The 22,932-nt window shown below is 39.8% G+C and overlaps 1 protein-coding gene across 7 annotated transcripts in view; it reads right to left on the bottom strand.

The window, feature by feature from the left end:
• Positions 1 to 22,932, bottom strand: part of Fam13a (family with sequence similarity 13 member A) — a 362,563-nt gene that overhangs the window by 204,567 nt on the left and 135,064 nt on the right. For 6 of the 7 annotated variants that reach the window (XM_046459235.2, XM_046459236.2, XM_046459234.2 and 3 more), the window contains exon 5: positions 12,887 to 13,040. The exons of the other annotated variant lie outside the window; for it this stretch is intronic. In XM_046459235.2, the coding sequence (XP_046315191.1) occupies positions 12,887 to 13,040 (154 nt within the window). The remainder of the gene's footprint in view (positions 1 to 12,886; positions 13,041 to 22,932) is intronic. 7 annotated transcript variants of the gene reach the window in all.

Raw genomic sequence — 22,932 nt, 5'->3', positions numbered from 1 at the left:
TCATGGTGCACAATTTTTTTGATAAGTTTTTGTATCCGATTCGCCAGAATTTTATTGAGGATTTTTGCATCTAGGTTCATTAGAGATATTGGTCTGTAGTTTTCTTTCTTTGAAGTGTCTTTGTCTGGTTTAGGTATCAGGGTGATGTTGGCCTCGTAGAATGAATTTGGAAGTTCTCCCTCTTTTTCTATTTCCCGAAGTAGCTTGAAAAGTATTGGTATTAGTTCCTCTTTAAAGGTTTTGTAAAACTCTGCTGTATACCCATCCGGTCCTGGGCTTTTCTTAGTTGGTAGTCTTTTGATGGTTTCTTCTATTTCCTCAATTGATATTGGTCTGTTTAGGTTTTCTATATCCTCCTGACTCAATCTGGGCAGATCATATGACTTAAGAAATTTATCTATGCCTTCACTATCTTCTAATTTATTGGAGTATAAGGATTCAAAATAATTTTTGATTATCTTCTGTATTTCTGAAGTGTCTGTTGTGATATTGCCTCTTCCATCCCGTATGTTAGTAATTTGAGTTCTCTCTCTTCTTCTCTTCGTTAGCATGGCTAAGGGTCTGTCGATTTTGTTTATTTTTTCAAAGAACCAACTTTTAGTTTTGTCAATTTTTTCAATTGTTTCTTTTGTTTCGATTTCATTAATTTCAGCTCTGATTTTAATTATTTCTTGCCTTCTACTTCTTTTGCTGTTGTTTTGCTCTTCTTTTTCAAGGATTTTGAGATGAAGTATGAGATCATTTATTTGTTGGTTTTTTCTTTTTTTAAGGAATGAACTCCAAGCAATGAATTTTCCTCTTAGAACTGCTTTCAATGTGTCCCATAGATTCCGATATGTTGTGTCTGTGTTTTCATTAATCTCTAAGAATTTTTTAATTTCTTCCTTGATGTCTTCTATAACCCATTGATCGTTCAGTAACCTATTGTTCATTCTCCAAGTGATGTATTCTTTTCCCTTCCTTCTTTTATCATTGATTTTCAGTTCCATTCCATTATGATCAGATAGGATGCATGGTATTATCTCTACTCCTTTATATTGTCTAAGAGTTGCCCTGTGACATAATATATGATCTATTTTTGAGAAGGATCCATGTGCTGCTGAGAAAAAAGTGTAACTGCTTGATGTTGGGTGGTATATTCTATATATGTCAATTAAGTCTAGGTTATTAATTGTGTTATTGAGTTCTATAGTTTCCTTATTCAACTTTTGTTTGGAAGATCTGTCCAGTGGTGATAGAGGTGTGTTGAAGTCTCCCATGATTATTGTATGGTGGTCTATTAGACTCTTGAACTTGAGAAGAGTTTGTTTGATGAACATAGCTGCACCATTGTTTGGGGCATATATATTTATGATTGTTATGTCTTGTTGGTGTATGGTTCCCTTGAGCAGTATGTAGTGTCCCTCTTTATCCCTTTTGATTAACTTTGGCTTGAAATCTATTTTATTTGATATGAGTATGGACACTCCTGCTTGTTTCCGAAGTCCATATGAGTGATATGATTTTTGCCAACCTTTCACCTTCAGCCTATGTATGTCTTTTCCTATCAAATGCGTCTCCTGTAGGCAGCATATTGTTGGGTCTTGTTTTGTGATCCATTCTACTAGCCTGTGTCTCTTGATTGGTGAGTTTAAGCCATTAACATTTAGGGTTATTATTGAGATATGGGTTGTTCTTCCAGCCATATTTGTTTATTTATGTTACTAAACATGGTTTGTTTTCCTCTTTGATTATTTTCCCCCCTTTAGTGTCCTACCTCCCACTGTTGGTTTTCATTGTTATTTTCCATTTCCTCTTCCTGTAATGTTTTGCCAAGGATGTTTTGAAGAGATGGTTTTCTAGCTGCAAATTCTTTTAACTTTTGTTTATCGTGGAAGGTTTTAATTTCATCTTCCATCCTGAAGCTTAATTTCGCTGGAAACACAATTCTTGGTTGGAACCCATTTTCTTTCAGTGTTTGAAATATGTTATTCCAGGATCTTCTAGCTTTCAGAGTCTGTGTTGAAAGATCAGCTGTTATCCTGATTGGCTTACCCCTAAATGTGATCTGCTTCCTTTCTCTTGTAGCTTTTAAAATTCTCTCCTTATTCTGTATGTTGGGCATCTTCATTATAATGTGTCTAGGTGTGGGTCTCTTATGATTTTGCACATTCGGCGTCCTGTAGGCTTCTAGGATTTGGGGTTCTGTCTCATTCTTCAAGTCTGGGAAGTTTTCTCGTATTATTTCATTGAATAGATTGCTCATTCCTTTGGTTTGAAATTCTGTCCCTTCCTGTATCCCAATGACTCTTAAATTTGGTCTCTTGATGTTATCCCATATTTCTTGGATGTTCTGCTCATGGTTTCTTAACAGTCTTGCTGAGCTGTCTATGTTCTTTTCAAGTTGAAATACTTTATCTTCATTGTCTGATGTTCTGTCTTCTAAGTGTTCTACTCTGCTGGTAGTATTCTCAATTGAGTTTTTAAGTTGGCTTATTGCTTCCTGCATTTCTAGGATTTCTGTTTGTTTGTTTTTTATAACCTCTATCTCCCTGTATAGTTGATCTTTTGCTTCTTGGATTTGTTTATGTAATTCATTGTTGAAGTGATCTTTCATTGTCTGATTTTGCTGTCTGATGTCTTCCTTGAGACTCCAGATCATCTGAAGCATGTATATCCTGAATTCTTTATCTGACATTCCATCTGCTGCAGCTATTACCTCTTCTAACGTTGAGTTGACCTGCAATGCTTGTGGTCCTTTCTTTCCTTGTCGCTTCATACTGTTCACGTTCCTTTCTACTTGGTGAAACTGTTGTGCTATTGAATTTTCCCCCTATATATTTATATTGGTCTTGTATAGTTGCAAAGTCTCCCTCGCAGACGTGGGTGGCGGCTCTGTCCCTCTGTGGGCCGCTAGGCTTGTTCTGTCGGTGGTCACAGTTCTGTCTACTTTGCAGGCGCAGGCAGCGGCACTGCCCCTCTGCAGGCCTCTGGGGCTCTACTGCCAGTGGGTCGCAGGTGCGCCTACCTTGCAGGCGCGGGGGGGGGCGGCTCTACCCTTTCTCAGGCCACGGGGCCTGTTCTGTCTCTCGGTTGCAGGTCTGGCCTGTTCTGATGGTGGTCACAGTTCCGTCTACCTTGCAGGCGCTGGGGGGAGGGGGCGGCTCTGCCTCTCAGCAGGTCGCTGCTCCTCTTCTGCCGGTGGGTCGCAGGCCCGCCTACCTTGTAGGAGTGATTGGAAGCTCTGTCCCAACGCGGGCCACTGGGCCTTTTCTGTCGGTGGTCACCTGGCAGGCGCGGGGGGTGGGGGGTGGCTCTGCCCCTCAGCAGGCCGCTGGGCCTGCTCTGTGCGTGGTCACAGTTCCCTCTACCTTGCCGGTGCAGGGGGAGGGGGCGGCTCAGCCTCTTAGCAGGCTGCTGCTCCTCTTCTGCCGGTGGGTCGCAGGCCCGCCTACCTTGCAGGAGTGATTGGAAGCTCTGTCCCGCCGCGGGCCCCTGGGCCTTTTCTGTCCGTGGTCACAGTTCCACCTACCTGGCAGGCGCGGGGGGTGGGGGGCAGCTCTGCCCCTCAGCAGGCCGCTGGGCCTGCTCTGTGCGTGGTCACAGTTCCCTCTACCTTGCCGGTGCAGGGGGGGGGCGGCTCAGCCTCTTAGCAGGCTGCTGCTCCTCTTCTGCCGGTGGGTCGCAGGCCCGCCTACCTTGCAGGAGTGATTGGAAGCTCTGTCCCACCGCGGACCACTGGGCCTTTTCTGTCGGTGGTCACCTGGCAGGCGCGGGGGGTGGGGGGTGGCTCTGCCCCTCAGCAGGCCGCTGGGCCTGCTCTGTGCGTGGTCACAGTTCCCTCTACCTTGCCAGTGCAGGGGGAGGGGGCGGCTCTGCCTCTCAGCAGGTCGCTGCTCCTCTTCTGCCGGTGGGTCGCAGGCCCGCCTACCTTGCAGGAGTGATTGGAAGCTCTGTCCCGCCGCGGGCCCCTGGGCCTTTTCTGTCCGTGGTCACAGTTCCACCTACCTGGCAGGCGCGGGTGGTGGGGGGCAGCTCTGCCCCTCAGCAGGCCGCTGGGCCTGCTCTGTGCGTGGTCACAGTTCCCTCTACTTTGCCGGCGCAGGGGGAGGGGGCTGCTCAGCCTCTCAGCAGGACGCTGCTCCTCTTCTGCCGGTGGGTCGCAGGCCCGCCTACCTTGCAGGAGTGATTGGAAGCTCTGCCCCACCGCGGGCCCCTGGGCCTTTTCTGTCAGTGGTCACCTGGCAGGCGCGGGGGGTGGGGGGTGGCTCTGCCCCTCAGCAGGCCGCTGGGCCTGCTCTGTGCGTGGTCACAGTTCCCTCTACCTTCCGAATATCTTAACATGTATGAGGCCCTGGTTCAATTCCAGAACCAAACATTTAAAAAAAATAAACACACACACACACACACACACATATTCATACATACAGGTTTTTCTACCCTAGTACTAGTGCTCTTCTCAGAATTGTTAATGATTTTAGAATTACCTAGTACCTTTTTTTAATAAATGAGGCATTCATTAGGTATTCAATTGACTATCATTACCAATTTTATTCAATTAATTTGAAAAACATAATTTTTCATTTTATAGTACATATAATCTGTGATGTGATCACAGATGTTATTTTCGATAAAATGAATTGATTTCAGGAACTTTTTCAGTGTCAGTTATAGTGCTCACTAGCTGGACGGGTGAGGCTTGAAATGACAAGGCTCCAATGTAACATCAATCATCAACACCTGGTGCATTGATATATGTTAGAAGGAGTGGTGGGAACAAAGTATCAATAGGTAGAGTGGATTCTATAAAAATCTTGATTCATTATGTGAGGATTTATATTTTATAATACACAAATATGTCAGGAGAAATCATTGTAATTTATAATGTAAAACGTAAGATGTTCATATTTTCTTTTTCTCTCTTTTTTTTTGGTGGGGGGTACTGGGGATTGAATTCGGGGGTACTCAACCACTGAGCCACATACCCAGCTCTAGTTTTTGTATTTTATTTAGACACAGGGTCTCACTGAGTTTTTTAGTACCTTGCTGTGGATGAGGCTGGCTTTGAGCTAGCGATCCTCCTGCCTCAGCCTCCCAAGCTGCTAGGATTACAGGCGTGCATCACTGTGCCCAGCTAAGATGTTCATATTTTCATGAACATCTTTTTAGCAGAAAGGGGAAAGATAAGTCAAGGTGAATCAGTAAGGAGACTACTGTAGTCATTTCCCAGGGATTAATCAATTCTCAAATCTGGCTGGTTATTAGAATCGTTAATGAAGCCTTTTAAAAGTTCAGTTTTCAGTCTACTACAACTTTCTGACTCAGTAGGCCTGGGATCATGTATGGGTTTTTTTTTCTTCCTTTTTTGTGTATTATAATTATACATAATGCTGGGATCTGTTGTTAGATATCCATACATGCACACAATATAAGAATATAATTTGGTCAGTATCATTGCCCAATATCTCTCTTTTCTACCTTCTATTTTCATGAGATACCCATCTCTCTAGTTTTCACATATAATATAAAATGTATGATTCTTGACTTTTTGTCAAGAGCTTATTTCACTTAACATAATTCTCTCAAGTTCCATCCATTTTCCTGCAAATGACATAATTTAATTCTTCTTTATGACTGAATAAAATTTCCTTGTGTATACATACTACATTTTCTTTATTCATTCACCCACTGACAGACATTTTAGGTTGGTTCTATACTTTAGGTATTATGAATTGCACTGCAATAAACATGGCTATGTATTTATCAACTATGGTGTGCTGGGTTTAATTCTTTAGGATAAATACTCAGGAACGGTATAGCTGGATCATATAGAGTTTTCAGTCCTAGTCTTTAGAGGAACCTCCATGTTGACTTCCATAATGGTTTCACTAACTTACAATCTAACAACGTTATAAAAAGTGTTCCTTTTTCTCACATCCTCTCTAGCATTTGTTATTTTTTTGTGCTTTTGATGGTTGCAATTCTAACTAGAGTGAAATGAAACCTTCATTTAGTTTTGATTTGCATTTCCCAAATGCTAAAGATATAGAACATTTTTTCGAATATCATGCTGTGTCTGAATGTTTGTCCCTTCTAAAATGCATGTTGAGTTTTAATTGCCATTGTAACAGTTTAAGGAATCAGGTGATTGGGCTGCATTAGCTCCCACCTCATGGGGGGGATTAAAGTCATTATAAATGGCTTATTGTGTTAGTCAGTTTGCATCACTGTGACTAAAATACCTGACCAGAACAACCTAGAGGAGGAAAAGCTTATTTTGGCTCATAGTTTCAGAGGCCTTGGTTCACAGTCACTGATTGCATTGCTCTGGGCTGGAGATGAGGCAGAACATCATGGTGGCCTCATGGTGGAAAGGGCATGGTGGAGGAAAGCTCCTCAGGTCATGGCAGCCCGACAGAAGACAGAGAGTATGAAGGACTACAGACAAAATATAAATCCCAAAGGCACACTCCCAGTGATCTGCTTTCTCTATCCACCACCCAGTATAATTGTCCTTTCAAATTATTAATCCAAGAAATGGACTACTGCACTGATTAGGTTACAACTCTCAAAGTCCATTTGTATGCTTTCCCCTGACACCTCATATCCAAACCATAACACTCTGTCAGTGGCCCCAAAAGATCATGTCCACCTCACAATGCAAAATGCATTTAGTTCATCTCCAAGAGTCTTTATAGTCTCAACAGTTTTAGCATTGCCCCAAAGTACAAATCCTAGTTTCCTTCAAGAGTCAAGGCAAAGCTGGGTGCAGTGGTGCACACCTCTAATCCAAGAGACTCAGGGGGTTGAGACAGGAGGATCACAAGTTTGAGGCCAGCCTCAGTAACTTAGTGAGACCCTGCCTTAAAATAAAAATTAAAAAGCCTAGAGGTGCAGTGTCAAAGCACCCCTGGGTTCAATCCCTAGTACAACAACAACAAAGACTCAAGGCAAACTCTTGGTTGTAAGTTCCTGTAAAAATAATCAAAATCCAAGGCTGGGATCGTAGCTCAGTGGTAGAGTGCTTGCCTAGCATTTGTGAAGCACAGGGTTTGATTCTCAGAACCACATATAAATAAATAAATAATCCACTGACAACTAAAAAATAATAAAAAAAAAGAAAATCCAGTTACATATATCCAATATACATTGGCATAGAATAAATATTTTCATTCCAAGGTGGGTATAGAAAAAAGGGAAGGGATTCAGTCTTGTATTGGCAAGACTAAAACCCAGCTGGACAAACAAGTCCTGTAGGTCCACATCCAGCACCTGGAGGCCTTGGTGGAGAGAACATATCTTCATCATGTGCTCCAGATGCTAGCAGCCAAGGGACTTGGGTAGCCCTATCCCTATAGCCTTGCTAGTCAGAGCCCACTTGTCCTCTCTCTTAAGCTGGCTCTGTCTTCAGTCAGCAGCTTTCCTTGGCAGACATTCCACATTTCTGGCATCTCTTCTGGGGATCTCTGCTACAGCTTCACCTTCCTTCTCATGATTTCACACATCACCTCCTGAAGAGCTGCCTGCAGGGATCCCATCCCTTCTACACTTTGTTTGGCTTCCCAAGATCTTCTCTGAAATCTTGGTGGAAGCCTTTATGACACCTAAACTCCAGCATCCTGCATTCCTGCAGAACCAGCATCACATGAATTATGCCACTCTGTCACCAGCTCCAGAAGTAGCTGGGCCTCTTTGGACCAGGGCTGCAGTGGCCTGAGTTTCTGGGCAGCTGAGCATGTGAAATGAATCCTCAGGAAACAGCTTTCTAGGAACTCCTCTGTGAGCAGGGTGTCCCCAAGGTCTCTAAAATGAGTTTTCACTTCTATACCCTTGAGCCTGCAATGGGTGTGCTCTTGTAGAATCCCGAGATATCCTCAAAGGCCTCTTTCCTATTTTCTCTGTGCAAAGTAATTTGCTTCTCTTTAGTGGCAGTAATCTTGTTGACAACCACATCTCCTTTGGCCCCAGTTTTACATAGCATTTTCAGTCAAACTGCAAGTTTTAAACATCTTTCATCTTTGACCAGGCATGGTGGTTCATGCATATAATCCCAGTGACTTGAGAGGTTGAGGTAGGAGGATCACAAATTTGAGGCCTGTCTGAGCAATTTAGTAAGCCCCTGATCAACTTAGTGAGACCCTGTCTCAAAATTAAAAGGGCATGGGAATATAGTTCAGTGGTAAAGCACACCTGGATTCAATCCCCAGTATAAAAAAACAAGAACAACAACAACAACAAATCTTTCATCTTTGCCTTTTTGCTTCTGTTTCTCACAGTAAAGCTGGCTAAAAGCTATGAGCAACACCCATGCTACTGCCTTAATTCTGTGCTGCCTTGAAATTTCCTCTGCCAGATTCACTAGTCCATCTCCTTTAAATTCAGCCTCAGAGAAAGTCTCAGGACCCAGGAAAAATGCAGACAACTTCTTTGCCAGAACTTAACACAATAGCCACTAGTTTAGTTTCCAATGCAGTCCCTGTTCCCTCTGAAACCTTGTGAGTACCGTCTTTACTGTCTACATTCCTATTAGCATTCTGGTCTTCTGACCTTCATCCAGAAACACCCAATAATCTCTGATTACAACATTCTAAGGCTTTTCCAGCCTGCATGTCCAAACTTTTCAAAACTCTTCCCACTAACCGGTTCCAAAGGCTTTTTTATCCCATGGTCAGGTTAGTCACAACAACGATCTCACTTCTGACACCAATTTCCGAGTTAGACAACTTGGAGTCACTGTGATCAAAATTCCTGACAAGAACAACCTAGAGAAGGAAACATTTATTTTGGTTCTTGGTGCAAGGCTGGCCAATTCCATTGCTTTGGCCCCAAGGTGAGGCAGAACATCATGATAGAGGAAGGTCCTTTAGGTCATAGCAGCCCAAAAGAAAAGAAAGAGAGCAAGGAACCAGAGCCACCATAGATTAGTGGGCTGATTAGGTTCCAGCTCTCATAGTTCCATCATGATCTTTCAGGGGACACCTCAGATCCAACCATAAGAGTGAATACGGCTCTGTTTTGCCTTTGCTCTTCTCCATGTAAAACAAAGCCTTCCTCCTCTCTGAGGATACCATGCTCAAGGTGCCATCTTAGAATCAGAATTCGCCAAATGAGCTGGTTCCTTGATATTAGACTTCTGGCTTCCAGAACTGTGAATCAATAAATTTCTGCTCATTATGAATCACCCAGTCTGTGATATTCTGTTAGACTAGCACAAACAGACTAATATGGGTCATCAGATGATTGTGAAAGTGTAACATTCTTCTGCCTAGATAAGAGTCAAGAAGATACACTATGAGTCTGGAGGAGAAGAGAGAGACGTAAGGTATCTAGACAGCAGAAATTAACAGTGATTAATTATGACGGTTTTAGTCAGTTTGGGCTGCTATAACAAAGTACTGTAAATAGAGTAAATAATCAACAACAGAAATTTGTTTCCCCTAGTTCTGGTGGCTTGAAGTCAGAGATCTGGGTGCTAATGTGGTTCATTTCTGCTGAGGGTCCCTGTTATAACTTCACATGGTGAAAAGAGCAAACTAGCTAGTTCTCTATGTGAGTACAGTTGCTTCATTCATGAGGACTTCACAATCATGAACTAATTCCTTCCCAAGGACTCTGCTTCTAGATACTATTAGATTGGGATTAGATTTCAACAGAACAATGACTGAGCAATATCCATTCGAAGCAATTGTGTGCATAGGTGGCCAATTATGAAGCCCCAGAGTACAAGCCTATCGTTAGTCTTCAAGGGCAAGGAAGGAGAATAAGAAATTCACTGAATATATAATAGCAAACGGCCATCAGTCAGTTAGAAGTGTATGTATGTCTTATCAGGCAGAACTTTGGATTTAAGACTTAAGAATAAGCTTAGAAAATTGAAATGCTTAGGTTGAAATGCTTAGGTCTGATTGAGAAAGAAAAGTCCTCAAAAGAGACAAATGGAGGTAAGAGACATAGCATGGATACAGTATTGATTCACTATTTAGTGGAAAAAGATTTTGTTGGGGACAGAGTATGAAGGGTCTGAATTCCAACTTAAGAAGTCTGAATTTGGGCGGTGGCTGGGACTGTGGCTCAGTGGTAGAGTGCTTGCCTTGCACAGGTTAGGCACTGGGTTCAATTTATTTATTAAAATAAATAAATATATATATTGTATGCATCTACAACTGAAAAAAATATTTAAAAAAGAAGTCTGAATTTATACTGCTAGAAAAACAAGTAAAAGGCAAAATTGGAAGAATAGCAAAAAGCATGTTTACTTAAAGCAGGATTTTTGTAAACATATATATGTACATATATATGTATATATTTATTTTAGTTTAGTTGTAGAAGGATGCAATATCTTCATTTTTTTTAAATCTATTTTTTTATGTGGTGCTGAGGATAGAACCCAGTGCCTCACACATGCGAGCCAAGTGCTCAACCACTGAGCTACAGCCCCAGCATCTTAAAGCAGGAATTTGTTATCAGGTTTGGCTTTTAGGAACATTCTATTACTGATGAGAAGTTGGGAAGAGGTGTGCTTAGAGGTGGGAGAGAGTTTGAAATAGTGTGGTCACCATATATACTATTCAACAGTAGGGGTAGTGGGTTGAACAAGAAATATCTATTTCTAGAGACATATATAAGGCAAACTATGAATCCCATTGGGAATGAGAAAGGAGAAATCAAGGATAAAACTAAGGATTCTAGCTCAGCAAGATTTATAGACTGAAAATTTTGTGTCCCTCTAAAATTCACGCCTTAAAATCCTAAGGTCCCATGTGATAGTATTTCAAAGTGGGGCCTTTAGGGAGTAATTAGAGTTTGATTAGGTTGTGCAGGTGGGGGCTCATGATGGAATTAGTACCCTTATATAAAAAGGAGAAAATGCAGCATTTCCCTGGCCATCCTGCAATGTTTTAAGATTTCTGGAGTTAAAAACAATAATCTATTTTCCAAGCACTGCTCAGGTTTACACAGCTAACAACCGCCAGCATGTTCTCCTTCTAATATCATGAACTCCAAAATGGTATTGGCACAGCCTTTTTAAATGGTTTCTGTGATTTGTATTTCATCCTTGTTGGTAATCCAGGGAATCATATCCCCTTGTTAGAGATGAGACAACCAGCAAGATCAGTTGAAAAAAAAAATTTCATCGAACATTCTGCTTTAACAGAATGAGCCTTTTCAGAGTATAGACATATAGTTTTTAATCATGACACTTATCTGCCTCTAGACCAGATCTGAAACTTAGAAGAGCAGCTGTCATATTCTTCACCTACTCAAGATACCTGTATTTGGCTCCTACAATATTACCGGTTTATGTGTGTCCTCTTGTACTCTCATCCTACCTCTCCTGGGCTTCAACCTACTTGCTCAAGGATTTCCATGCAGGGCACCCTTCCTCTTATCTCAATAGATAATCATTTTCTTTATACAACATGCAATCTCTCATTGGCGTATTCCAGCAATTAGCTGTATCTACACAAGTTTGTGCCTAGGAGATCATATTTATCTATTTGAATTACACTTTAGGTTTATGTTATGAGTCCTAATAAAAAGGTATGAGTGTTATAAAGTTTTTCTCAAAGATTTAGCTGAAACAAAGTCATTTGCCTTTCAATATTTAAAAATGGAACCCTTTGTAAAGTATTATAGGCATTGAAGGAACAAACTTAAGGGAGAATTTTTTTTTCAATTTTAAAAATAACTTATTTAATTTTTCCATAGTAAAACGGAATGAAGTGTTTCTTATTTCCTCTTGTGAATCAAGGACATATGTTTTTCAGTTACTAGGTTGCTGCCAACTTAGGTTATACCTGGTATTCTCCAGTTATCTCATTTTATTATTTTATCTGATATTGTTTTTGCCTCACCTCAAATTTCAGTTTAAAGTTCTATCAGGCTGGCAAGATGCCTGCTAAGTGCATCTCTCAGCTCTCAGAAGAGGAACTCTGCACATTCTAGGCAGTCTATTGTATTGGTAGTATAAATGCTAGTGAGAAAAGCTAATATGGGTCTTATTTTCCTGCTTTGGTGCAGTGCTACTTGATACCCATGACTTTTTTTTCCTCCTTCTAAGTCATGACCACAGCTAAAAGAAAATACGAAAACTCCCTTCAGATACTCCTATCAAGTGCCTCTGATTCCATCAGTCATCACACTTGGGTCAGCAGGAGCACAGTGTGGCCTGTGGATCTGATCAGTCTGAGGGAAACTTTCTCGTGATTTACATGAAAGAGAAAGAAATAAGATGACTTCCTTCTTTCCCGGCTTCAGGAGAATTTGGTTTGGACAATTATACTCTGATTTTTCCAATGTAGGTCTTACCGCTCTCCGTGCATTTGTCTAATGTTTAAAGGATATGTTATCAATACAGAAAAGGATGTAGACAGTATTGTCAAGGACTCCTTTACAGGCCTCTAAAATACTGACCTTTACTGATGACAGTTTTCAAGGACTACTATGTGGGACTTAAAATCTAAAGTTGGGCTTGGAAGTGTGCCAGCCACCAGAGAGACAAAAAGACAGAGGAATGTTGCCTTCAGAGTTTGCAGTCTGGCAGGGCAGCGCACCGGAACACAGCAGCAAGAAGATGTACCACAGAAGGTGCCTTTTGTGGAAGCAACAACAGGCTTCCACAGAAAGGGCCACCCGATTCACCCGCACACTAGGCTCACATGAGCCCTTTCGAGATGGTTTATAGCAACAAGCAAACATAAAAATCACAAGTATTCTTGAATAATCTTAGAGTATATACTAACTTAATCAATATTTAGTAGAGGAAATAGATGTCATAAGAACTCCACACACATAGGAATAATAATCTAAAGTTGCATCTTGATGGGATTTTTATGACAAAGTTTTCAAAAAAAATCTTCCATCAGAATTATAGTGATACTGAGAATTAAACACCGAAGTTACTTACTTTTACTATGATAAGCCTAGCCAGGTTTTCACACCTCTGATTATCATTTTCTGTATATGCTACTTCAAAGAGGGTATTATAATTTTCTAGGATTTTAGCCATTATCTTGTTGCAAAGGTCCTGTTCTTTCATGCCTTCAAGCCCAGTTGGCACACTAGAAATAAGAAAAAAAAATTGAGAGGAATTACTTAGCATAAACAACAATGCCAGCATATCTGACTCAGATTTATATTTTGACACCTCCTGAATGATTAGCCTTCTTATAAAGACACATGGGATTTTCAGTAAGCTCTATGGTAACGTGCATGACGTTGTTGGAGCAATTGGTAAGTTCCCAAGATCTGAATCAACAGCTTGTGCTGACTAGGGAAAGTCAGCCTACTCCAGAAGAAAACAGATTAGCACTGATGTTGCTGATGCTTTGAATATATTAAAACTCTGAATATATTAACACTAACATGTCCAAGATAACATACATATAAAAGCAAAAGTGAAAAAGAATGAGTGTTATCATGATAGATTATTATTATCATGAATAACTGCAACACAATCTGTATTAAAAGATTTTTTACATGATATACAAAAAGCACAGACATTAAAGGAAAAAATGAGTACTTCTGGGGAAAAAGAAGACAGCCACTGTTGAACCTGAGTGATGAGTACATGGAAGATTTCCACGTATCTATCACTCTGCTTTAGCAAGAGAGATAGCTATCTCAGCTTCAGTAAGAGAAATAATCATCTTTCTTGGGTGTTTAAAATTTTTGATAATAAAAAAAAGTTGAAAATGAGTCTGAATAGAGACTCATGAACAAAGTAAAAAACAAAAACAAAACAAAACAAAAAAGACCAAAACTGGAAGAAACTATCTTCTTCAGTAACACATACAGTTGACATAGGATTGGTAGTTAGACTATGCAAAGAATTCTTACTTATCTAAGAAAGAGAACCCATTCAAAAGAAAAAGTGACAAAGGACATGAGTTGAAAAGCTGCATTTAGTGCCCACCCAGATAATCCATGATGATTCTTTTATTTCAAGATTCCGGTCTTGATCACACCTACAGAGAGACTTTTTTCCACATAGGGTAACATCTGCAGTATCCATCAACTAAGACCTAATGTCTGAGGGGGACATTATTCAGCCTATTAGACCATCTGCAGGGTCCACACCTTAAGGTGTCTCCCAGTGAATAACAACTTTATATAATCCCTTCTAGATGCTGTGACTTGCTTCCAGCCAACAGAATTTGCAAAATTGATAGGATGTCAATCCTATGATTAGTTACATTATATGAGATTCAGTATTTGCAGATCAGAGATATTCTCCTGCTAACTATGAAGAAAGAAGCTGCAATACTTCTAGAGGGCCTAGAAGAGGGCAAGAGCACAGATGGCAGGGAACTCTGGGACCTCAGACAGCCTCCAGCTGTGAAAACCCAGTGAGAGACTGGCATCCTTAGTTGTGCAACTACAGCAAGATGGAGCCTGTCATATAAGCTCAGTGAGTTTGAAAGCAGATTCTTTCCCAAATTCAAACCCCAGGATGAAAATGTACCCAGCTGCTACGTTGGTTTCAGTACCATGAAACCAAGAAGACAGGACCCAGCTAAGCAGCACCTGGATTCCTGACCCATGGAAACTTGTGAGATAGCAAATGTCTGTATTTTAAGCCACAAAGACAGTGACAATTTGTTACGAACAGCTTTGTATCTGAAAGTGAGGTGCTGCTATAACAAATATGTAAATCTTGGGAGTGGTTTGGATCTAGCTACTGGAATGACACGGGCAGAACTTGAATGGCATCGAAGAGAAAGCCTACTATGTTTTGAGCAGGTTGTCAGTGGGAATCTGGACTTTAAGGAAACCACTGGTGAGGACTCCAAGGAAATGAGGAATGTGTGTGAACTGAAGTTCTCCATGAAGGCTATGTTTGTACTTGAGAAATTTCAGGTTGTTCATGGATTGAAGCATTAAGACCTCATGGAGATAGAGTAGATTGGAAGCCAAAGTTGAACTGGGCCATTTTTAGTCCCTTTGACAGTGTCTGACCTAGCATTTCTGTGACCACAGGATAAGTGTATATCAAGTTTGACAGACCTTGGGCCTATCCTAGCCTTAAGGCCTTAAGGCTGGGAATCAGGACTGAATCCTGTAGGGGATTTCTGGGTATTGCTGAAATATCTTTTTCTTGAAGAAGAATCTCTGCTTCTTTTGTAGTTGACCAATTTGATGACCCCACCCACTTTTGGGAGTACAAAAGCTATGCAATCTTCTTCCTGGGAGAACCAGGTCCTTTGGGAACTCTGACCTTTCTGAGGTCACCTTGTTGACTCGAGTTTGTGTTCCTGTGGCGTGGTTTTCATACTGGCTCAGAATAAACCATTTCCTTATTTTCTCAAAGCGGAGTTGTTATTGTCCACTGATGTGTGTTATTGGAAACTGGAGGGAGAGATATCCTTGTTATGGTGGCAGAAAGCTTAGCAAAATTGGATCCTGAAGTTATGTGGAAAGCAGAACTTGTAAGCAATCGGCTTAGTGATACTCTTCAAGTGATTTCCAAGTGATGTTTCAAAAGTGCCACCTGGTTTCTTTTTGTCACTCCAGTAAAATGCAAAGGGGAAAAGAGAAAGACACTGAGGGAAGAACCCCCACAAAAAGCAAATGACTGTAAAAATTCTCATACTCTTCAGTTGGCAAAGGACACTAAAATTAAGCAATTCACTGTTAGGGAAGAAGATTTTACAGAAAAGGTTGAGAGTGGGACTATAAACCTTTTGCTAAAACCTCAGAAAAATCAAAAGCTCATATTATTCAGTCACACTGAAGACCCTGTTAGATGATTAAGAGTGTCTCACAGATCATTTCAATCAAATCAGAGGACTTTTAAAAGGCATTCTCTCTTGGCCATTTTAGCATGAGCCAAAGATAGAAAAGGCCTGCTTTGCAAAGGTCTGTGAATGTATCTCTTTTAAAATTGGAGTGAATCCCTGTGAAACCCACAGAAGACTCAACAAAGTTTTTGGAAATACTTATTGCAGCAGACACACTGTCCACTTGGAATGGAAGGACAGAAGGCAGGCTGTTGTACCTCCCAAACTGTATTGCCAGGGAGCAGGTTGATAAAACTATGTGCTGCAAAGATGTGCTGCCTTTCACTTAAAAAAGTATGACTCGGAGGGTGGAAGCAATGATGCATGGGGGGAAGCTGAAACAAATCCCTAAGTCTTGGAGGCTGGTCCTTAGGGGATGAAACTAAATAGACAAGGTATCTATTAAATACAGAAATACATTTAATACACACTTAGATATACAGTATATCTAAGGTGTTGAAATTTAAATTTAAAGGAGTTTTAAATTAAAAAAAAAAATTCAAAAACATTTCTCAGGAGAAATACCAAAAAGATTGAGAAACACTGCTCTTGTGCCTCTAGTATGTCACTGTGAAAGTTAAGTACTTGCTCCTGATCCATCAGATCCACCAGGTAGTCATGGAATAATGCACAGAAGAGTGGGGCTTTCAGACCAAGAGGCTAGTTGGGGTGGGGTGGGGGGATTCTGAGTTTTAGAAAATGAGGTTCAGGTTCTAGCTCCACTGTGCATATAGTGTAGCTTTTGGAAAGCTGTCTAACTTTGAACACTTGTTTCTTCATTTGCCAAAACAGACATGTTAATAAAATTTTAAGGATCTTGTGAGAATCAAAATTTTCAAAATTATGTTAGGAATACTTTGCAAAACTATGTGCGAGTTATGTGAATGGGGTCTCTCTTTCAAAATATTTTATTATATTACACTTCTTTTGTGCTGATGTGAGATCATACAATACCTACAGGATGAGATGAAGGGAGGTGAATGACACGCTGGTAGGATACTATTGACCTCTGACAATACCTTAGGTGGAGCGTCTGCTTTGGGTGATGTTGGATCATTGAGCCATGATGATGTGGATAGTTGGATGTTGGGAGCAGATGTCAATGACTGGTGTCCTTGACAGTTGAAGGGCTTTTTGCTGATGCCCTCTAGAATAACATTGAAATTGGAAATCATTGTTTCTTTCTTTTTATTTCATCCAGTGTTAATCTTTCATGATCAGAGAGATGACTTTTTTTGAATGCTGCATTCCATACTAGGATCATATTCCATAATTTTGTCCTTTAATATCTGTGCAATTTGAATGATGTTGGCATATTCTGGTAGTATCTACATTGATGGTTCTGCTTTGCCGTCCCCTGTTCTTTCTCTGTAGAGGACAAAACAGGTTCTTCCATTTCCTCATTTAACACTTTGCAAAGGTCTTCAATATGTTCTTGCATTTCTTCATCAAACATCAGCAAATGCTTCTCCAACTTGCCTTGCTCAATGAATAATTTTTCAAACTTCTCCATCAGTCCCTGGGAAGTCTTTAAAATCATTCTGGATTGAGTTCTTCTAGCAGATATTGACAGCTTCTGGTTTTAATTCATCCATCACAAAACTGACTAATATTATTATTGCTTAAAATATTATTATTAATAATATTGTATCAGCAATAGTGAATAGTTTCCAGAATTACATCTAGATTATGGTCTGCATCAACTGCTGACTAAATGTGATACTAGGTAGATGTTCATAGCTTTGAAAAACTGAATAATGTCCCAATGGAAGGGCTAAAGAAATGAGGTTGTATGTGAGAATAAAAGTATAACCTTGACGTTTTCCTTTTCATCCTCAACAGACTGAGGATGACCAGGTGCATTGTCTACTAGTAACAGAACTTTAAGTTATTACCCATCCTATTCAAAATATTGTTCACATCTAGGATGAAGCACTGGTAGAGTCATTTCATAAAGATACCTGTCACCCACGTTTCTGGTTACATTGCCAGAACATGGGTCGTTTTGATTTTTGTTTTTGAGATAGTGTGGTTTCTTCACTCTGTACACTATACCTGGCTTTATCACTGGCCTTGCAATATGCCACGTACTACCAGGTGAATCTGTCCCCCCATGCTTTATGGTCTGGTGCCGCCTTTTGCACTTCTATGAATGTAGATTCTTTTGGGTCACTTCTTTGAGGAAAGTCCAGTGTTGGTAGCAATTGAAGACTTGTTTGAATTGTTACCCTTTCTCTTTACTCCAATTGTGCCCGAAGTGTGGCAGCACCTTCTTCATCAGCAGGTATGGCCTCTTCAGTAAGTTTACGTTTTTAGACCCAAACTTATTCCTGAATCTATACAACATTTCCTTGATGTCTTGGTGTCCCTTGGTTCAGGGAATGTTTTCATACGGGCTCAATCTTTCTTGTGCATCAGGTTGCTATCATTTGGAACATATTTTCTGTTCATGCCTTCCAACCATGAATTCAATGCCTTTTCCATCTGAACTCAGCACCTGTGACACTTTGTGGCCATACTTTTGAGGTTTAAGGACAAAATTAGCATCAATTTCCTTTTCATTCCTCACAATTTCATGGACAGAAGAGTCACTTTTGCCATAGATCTTAGTAACAAAAACATATGACTTTTTCTTTCCTTACTAAGTCAAGAATGTTCACCTTTTTAACTTAAAGAAAACACATCCCAGCTTCTCACTGGCATATCTGGATTGCCAGCTTCTCTACTTTTGCACCATAGGGACATTAGCAAGTAAAACAGGGGTTACTTGAACACAAGCACTGTGATACATTGACAACTGATCCAAAAACAAGGAGGCAGCATATGTAACGTGCCTACGTAGACGAAGGGATGATTTATATCCTGGGTGGGACAGTGTGAGATGGAGTATTTGTGTGGCTCAGAATGGCATACAATTTAAAACTTATCAATGGTTTATTTGGGGGAATTGTCCATTTAATATTTTCAGATCATGGCTGACTGTGGGTAACTAAAACCAGAGGAAACAAAACTGTGGTTAAGGGGGCAGCTACTATATTAAGTGTTTTGTGTCTTAAATCTAAGTCATTAATTTAAAAAGCTTAATAAGTGGAATATTACTCAGCCTCAAAAAAGAATCAAATTATGCCATTTGCTGGTAAATGGATGGAGCCAGAGAATATCATGCTAACAGAAATAAGCCAATCCCCCCCAAACCAAAGGCCAAATGTTTTCTCTGATATGCGGATGCTAATTCACAATAAAGGTAGGGGTGGGGTGGCGTGGGGGCCTAGGGAAGAATAGAGTTACTTTAGATTAGGTAGAGCGGAGTGAAGGGATTAGGTAGAGAAGAGTGAAGGGAGGGGAGGGGGTATGGGGATAGGAAGGATGACAGAATGAATCAGACATTATTACCTTATGTGCATATATGATTACATGACTGGTGGGATACTACATCATGTACAACCAGAAGAATGAGAAATTATACTCCATTTATGTATGATGTGTCAAAATGCATTCTGTCATGTATAACTAATTAATTTAAAAAGAACAAAACAATAATAATAATTAAAAAGCTTACTAAGTATGGTAGCATGTGATGGAATATTTCATTTGTAACCTCTCTTTGGACTGTCATCATTTGATTTATCCGTACCCTTACAATGTGATTGTTCATTTAGGCCTGAAGGTGCCTGTGTTATCATTTGACCAAATGGCCTAGTCTTGTGCACATAAATTCCATGCAGATATTATGTCCTTAATGTTTTGCATTTAAAAGTGCTGACATGCTGGGACACTCCTCCTTACAGAGTTCCTTGCCAAAAAGGGGAAAAGAGAAAACTCTACTATTGAAAGCAGTCATTCAAGGGCAGGTTTAACAATCATTTTAAAAGTTTTAAAAGCTTCTAAATTTATACTGTTTTGCTTTGGATCTGTTATGACTGACCTATATTCATTTACATGTTATAAATGAAAAGTTGGAAGATTTTTTTCTAAAGATAACATTCAATAGTAAAGTACCGAATGTTTCTTAGAATTAAGGTGAGGCAGTAGAAACCAAAATTTCCAGAATTGTTTTTATATCTGGCCCTGCCTTGGCAATGTTCACCTTCTTAAGAACTGCTGATGTTTCTAGGCATTCAGTTTATGTTCTACATGTCAGCATCTATCTTTTCCCCTCACGTTACGGATTTTTATAAACAGTACAACTTGTTAACCCAACTGATAATGTCTTTTCTTCTCAAAAGCACCAATGGAACACAAAATTCTATAAAGGAAAGCTCTAGACTATTGCATAAACATTACTCAACATGCCTGTAGAATAACAAATATTAAAGATCAGTTGAAAATGTTATATTAATTTTTTAGATATTTAAAAATATTCCAGATGTATGACATCAAGACACCAATCACTTGGAGGGATAAATAACTTTCAAAAATTAATTGCTAGGTAATAGTATGTCTCAATCTATTTCAGATTCATGTTTTCAAACGAAAGAGTGAAAAAGCTGTAGCTGATTATTACTTCTTAAGGAAAATCATTATCAAGTCTGCAATGACAAAATCAGAATTCAATTGATGTTCAGAAGTACATGAAAATTGGAATAGCATTATTGTCCTTTTCAAGAATTTGCAAAAATTCTTCTCTAGTATAATAAAGTAACTCCTTTGTGTCTTACAGAAAAGCTCTCAATAATTCAGAGGTAAGAACAGTTAGTAAAGGAGCAGATGGGTTTTTACACAAGAATGTGGCTGATGTTAAGTTGTCAGAGGAGCAGTGATGGGTCAATACTCAGTGGTGACAATCCAGGAAGAATCAGTGATTCTGTGACTGCCCTCAGCTGTTGTCAAATTGCAAGACCCAGAAGAAGTTGGGTTTCAGACAAATTGCACCAGACAGTGCAGTTAAAATGACAAGCAAACCCACGGAAAGGGAAGCGAGGCTCTTGCGTGGAGATGTGAAGTCCATTCCCGGTGCCTTTGCTCTGTTCTAGACAGAGCAACTGGGCACCTGGGATGCCTCTGCCTTTTACAGAATTCGTCACCCTGAGTATTTTTCTGGAAACTTCAGTTCAAAATCTGGGTTTTGCTGTGATGATATCTTGAATCTCTTTCATTTCTGTAATTCTGTTTATCTGAAAAAAACAGACATGGGGTGGGAAGGGCTGGGCCACTGATGACTTCAGAGCAAGGTTAATGAAGGGAAGGACTGGCGTAGTATGTACAAGTTCCATCCCCTTCAGCAAAATGTAAAGATTTTGTAGAAATTCAACTGCTGATCAGGACCACTGGCAATTTTAAAGCAGGAAGCTGAAGTCTTGTGTCTTTTTTTTCCATTTAAATGATTAATTTCAGAATCTTACTTATCAGAACTTTTCAAATTAATTGTTAAAAGAAAATACATCTTAATCTTCAGCCTAAGTTGTATGCCCACCGAAAGTGATCAGCATCAGACTGTTAGCAATTTCAATTTCTCAAGTAATGTTGAGTCTTGTTTTTCATCATTTTCTCCCCTGCACCTCAGGTCCAAGGTACAACAATACATTTCTAAATTCATGATCTTTTTTCCTTCCCTCTCTGTCTTCACTTGCTAAATTCCATTTATCTTCAAAGCTCATTGCTTTTTGCTTTATTGTTTTTTCCTTATTCTCACAGAAGTCATCAGGTATTTTATCACAGCATTTAGGGGACTCTGTGTGGCATCATGATTTGCTGTGAAGGCATTTACCTCCATTTCAGGGCAGGGAGTCTGATTTATATTTCTATTACAGCCTAGTACAATGCATGACTTAGAGGGGAACTAAAAAATATGTGTCCTCTAAGAAGCAAAACTTACCTTTACAGTTCCTTTACAATTCAATTAAAAAATTAATTTCCTCTATGCACAGAGGTGGACTACATGCTTATAAAAGACAGTATAAAGAATATAATCAGTGTCATGATCTGTATCAGAATAAATAGCATGTATAAAACATTTCATTTCCAGTGGGAATACTCCTCAAATCTGCAAGTTATGGCAAAACCAGCTATCTTTGATTTATATACCCTTAAAATAGAACTACGTGGGTGCTTCCAAATGGGTTAAAGAAACATTGGCAAGGCCTGTCATGAAACACAACCCAAGAAACACGTGGTCTTCACCAAGAACTTAGCCTGTGATGGTACAAGAAGTCAAGGGCAGGCTGGGTGCAGTACTGTGAGAGCTGCCTGCCTAGCTCGGGGGGCTCCGGGTTACAGCTCCAGCACTGCCAACCTGTCTATTAGTTAATGGGAGATTTGGAACCTTTGTTGTTATAATATCGATTCATTTTCAAATCTCAGTGGGGATACAAAATGGTAACTATCAAATCAGTAAGAAAATAACTCCATGTCTCTAAATAATCTTTATTACAGTTTGAAATAAACTGTGGTCATTTTTTACCCAGCTTCACGGTATCTGACAACAGTCCAGGTATATTCTCATAGGGACGATTTGCATTTTATTTAAAACATGGTGAAAGTGTGAAGGAGAAAAATGACCATTTACTTTTACTTTGTTCTGTACTATGCGTACATATATTTTATTCTAGACCTTGGTTCATTAAATACATTGGAAAAGTTTTTTTAAAGTAGCCAATTTAAACTGACTCAAATCTAAGGCTCTTGTCCCCTTTTTAAAAATTGTAGTAAAAAAAACATAAACTTGGGTTGGGATTGTGGCTTAGCAGTAGAGCGCTCGCCTAGCACGGTCACGAACCAGCTTCGCTTCTCAGCACCACATAAAAAAAAATAAAATAAAGGCATTGTGTTGTGTCGACCTACAAAAGTATATTCATTCTCTCTCTCTCTCTCTCTCTCTCTTAAAAAACCCCCATAAACTTAACATCCAAACCATTTTAAGTATACAGTTTATTAATATCAAGTATATTCACATTGTCATGAATCAGATTTCCCAAACCTTTCCTGCAAAACTGAAACTTTACACCAATTAAACAACTCCTCTTCTCCTTCCTCCCAGCCCCTCAAAACCACTATTCTACTTTCCGTTCCTATTAACTTTACTACTTTAGATACCTCATATAAGTGGAATCATACAGAATTGGCCTTTTGACTAGCTTACTGCATTTAGGAATAATCCGCATTATTGTGACAGGACAGCCTTCCTTTTTAAGGCTGAATAGTATTCCATTGTACACATATACTGTGTTTTATTTAT

The sequence above is a fragment of the Marmota monax genome, unplaced genomic scaffold (assembly GCF_021218885.2).
Source record: "Marmota monax isolate L192 unplaced genomic scaffold, Marmota_monax_Labrador192_F-V1.1 WCK01_AAM20220418_F8-fsc00002, whole genome shotgun sequence".
Lineage (NCBI taxonomy): Eukaryota > Metazoa > Chordata > Mammalia > Rodentia > Sciuridae > Marmota > Marmota monax.
The sequence above is the reverse complement of the archived record's forward strand: the minus strand, read 5'-3'. Positions and strand labels throughout refer to the sequence as shown.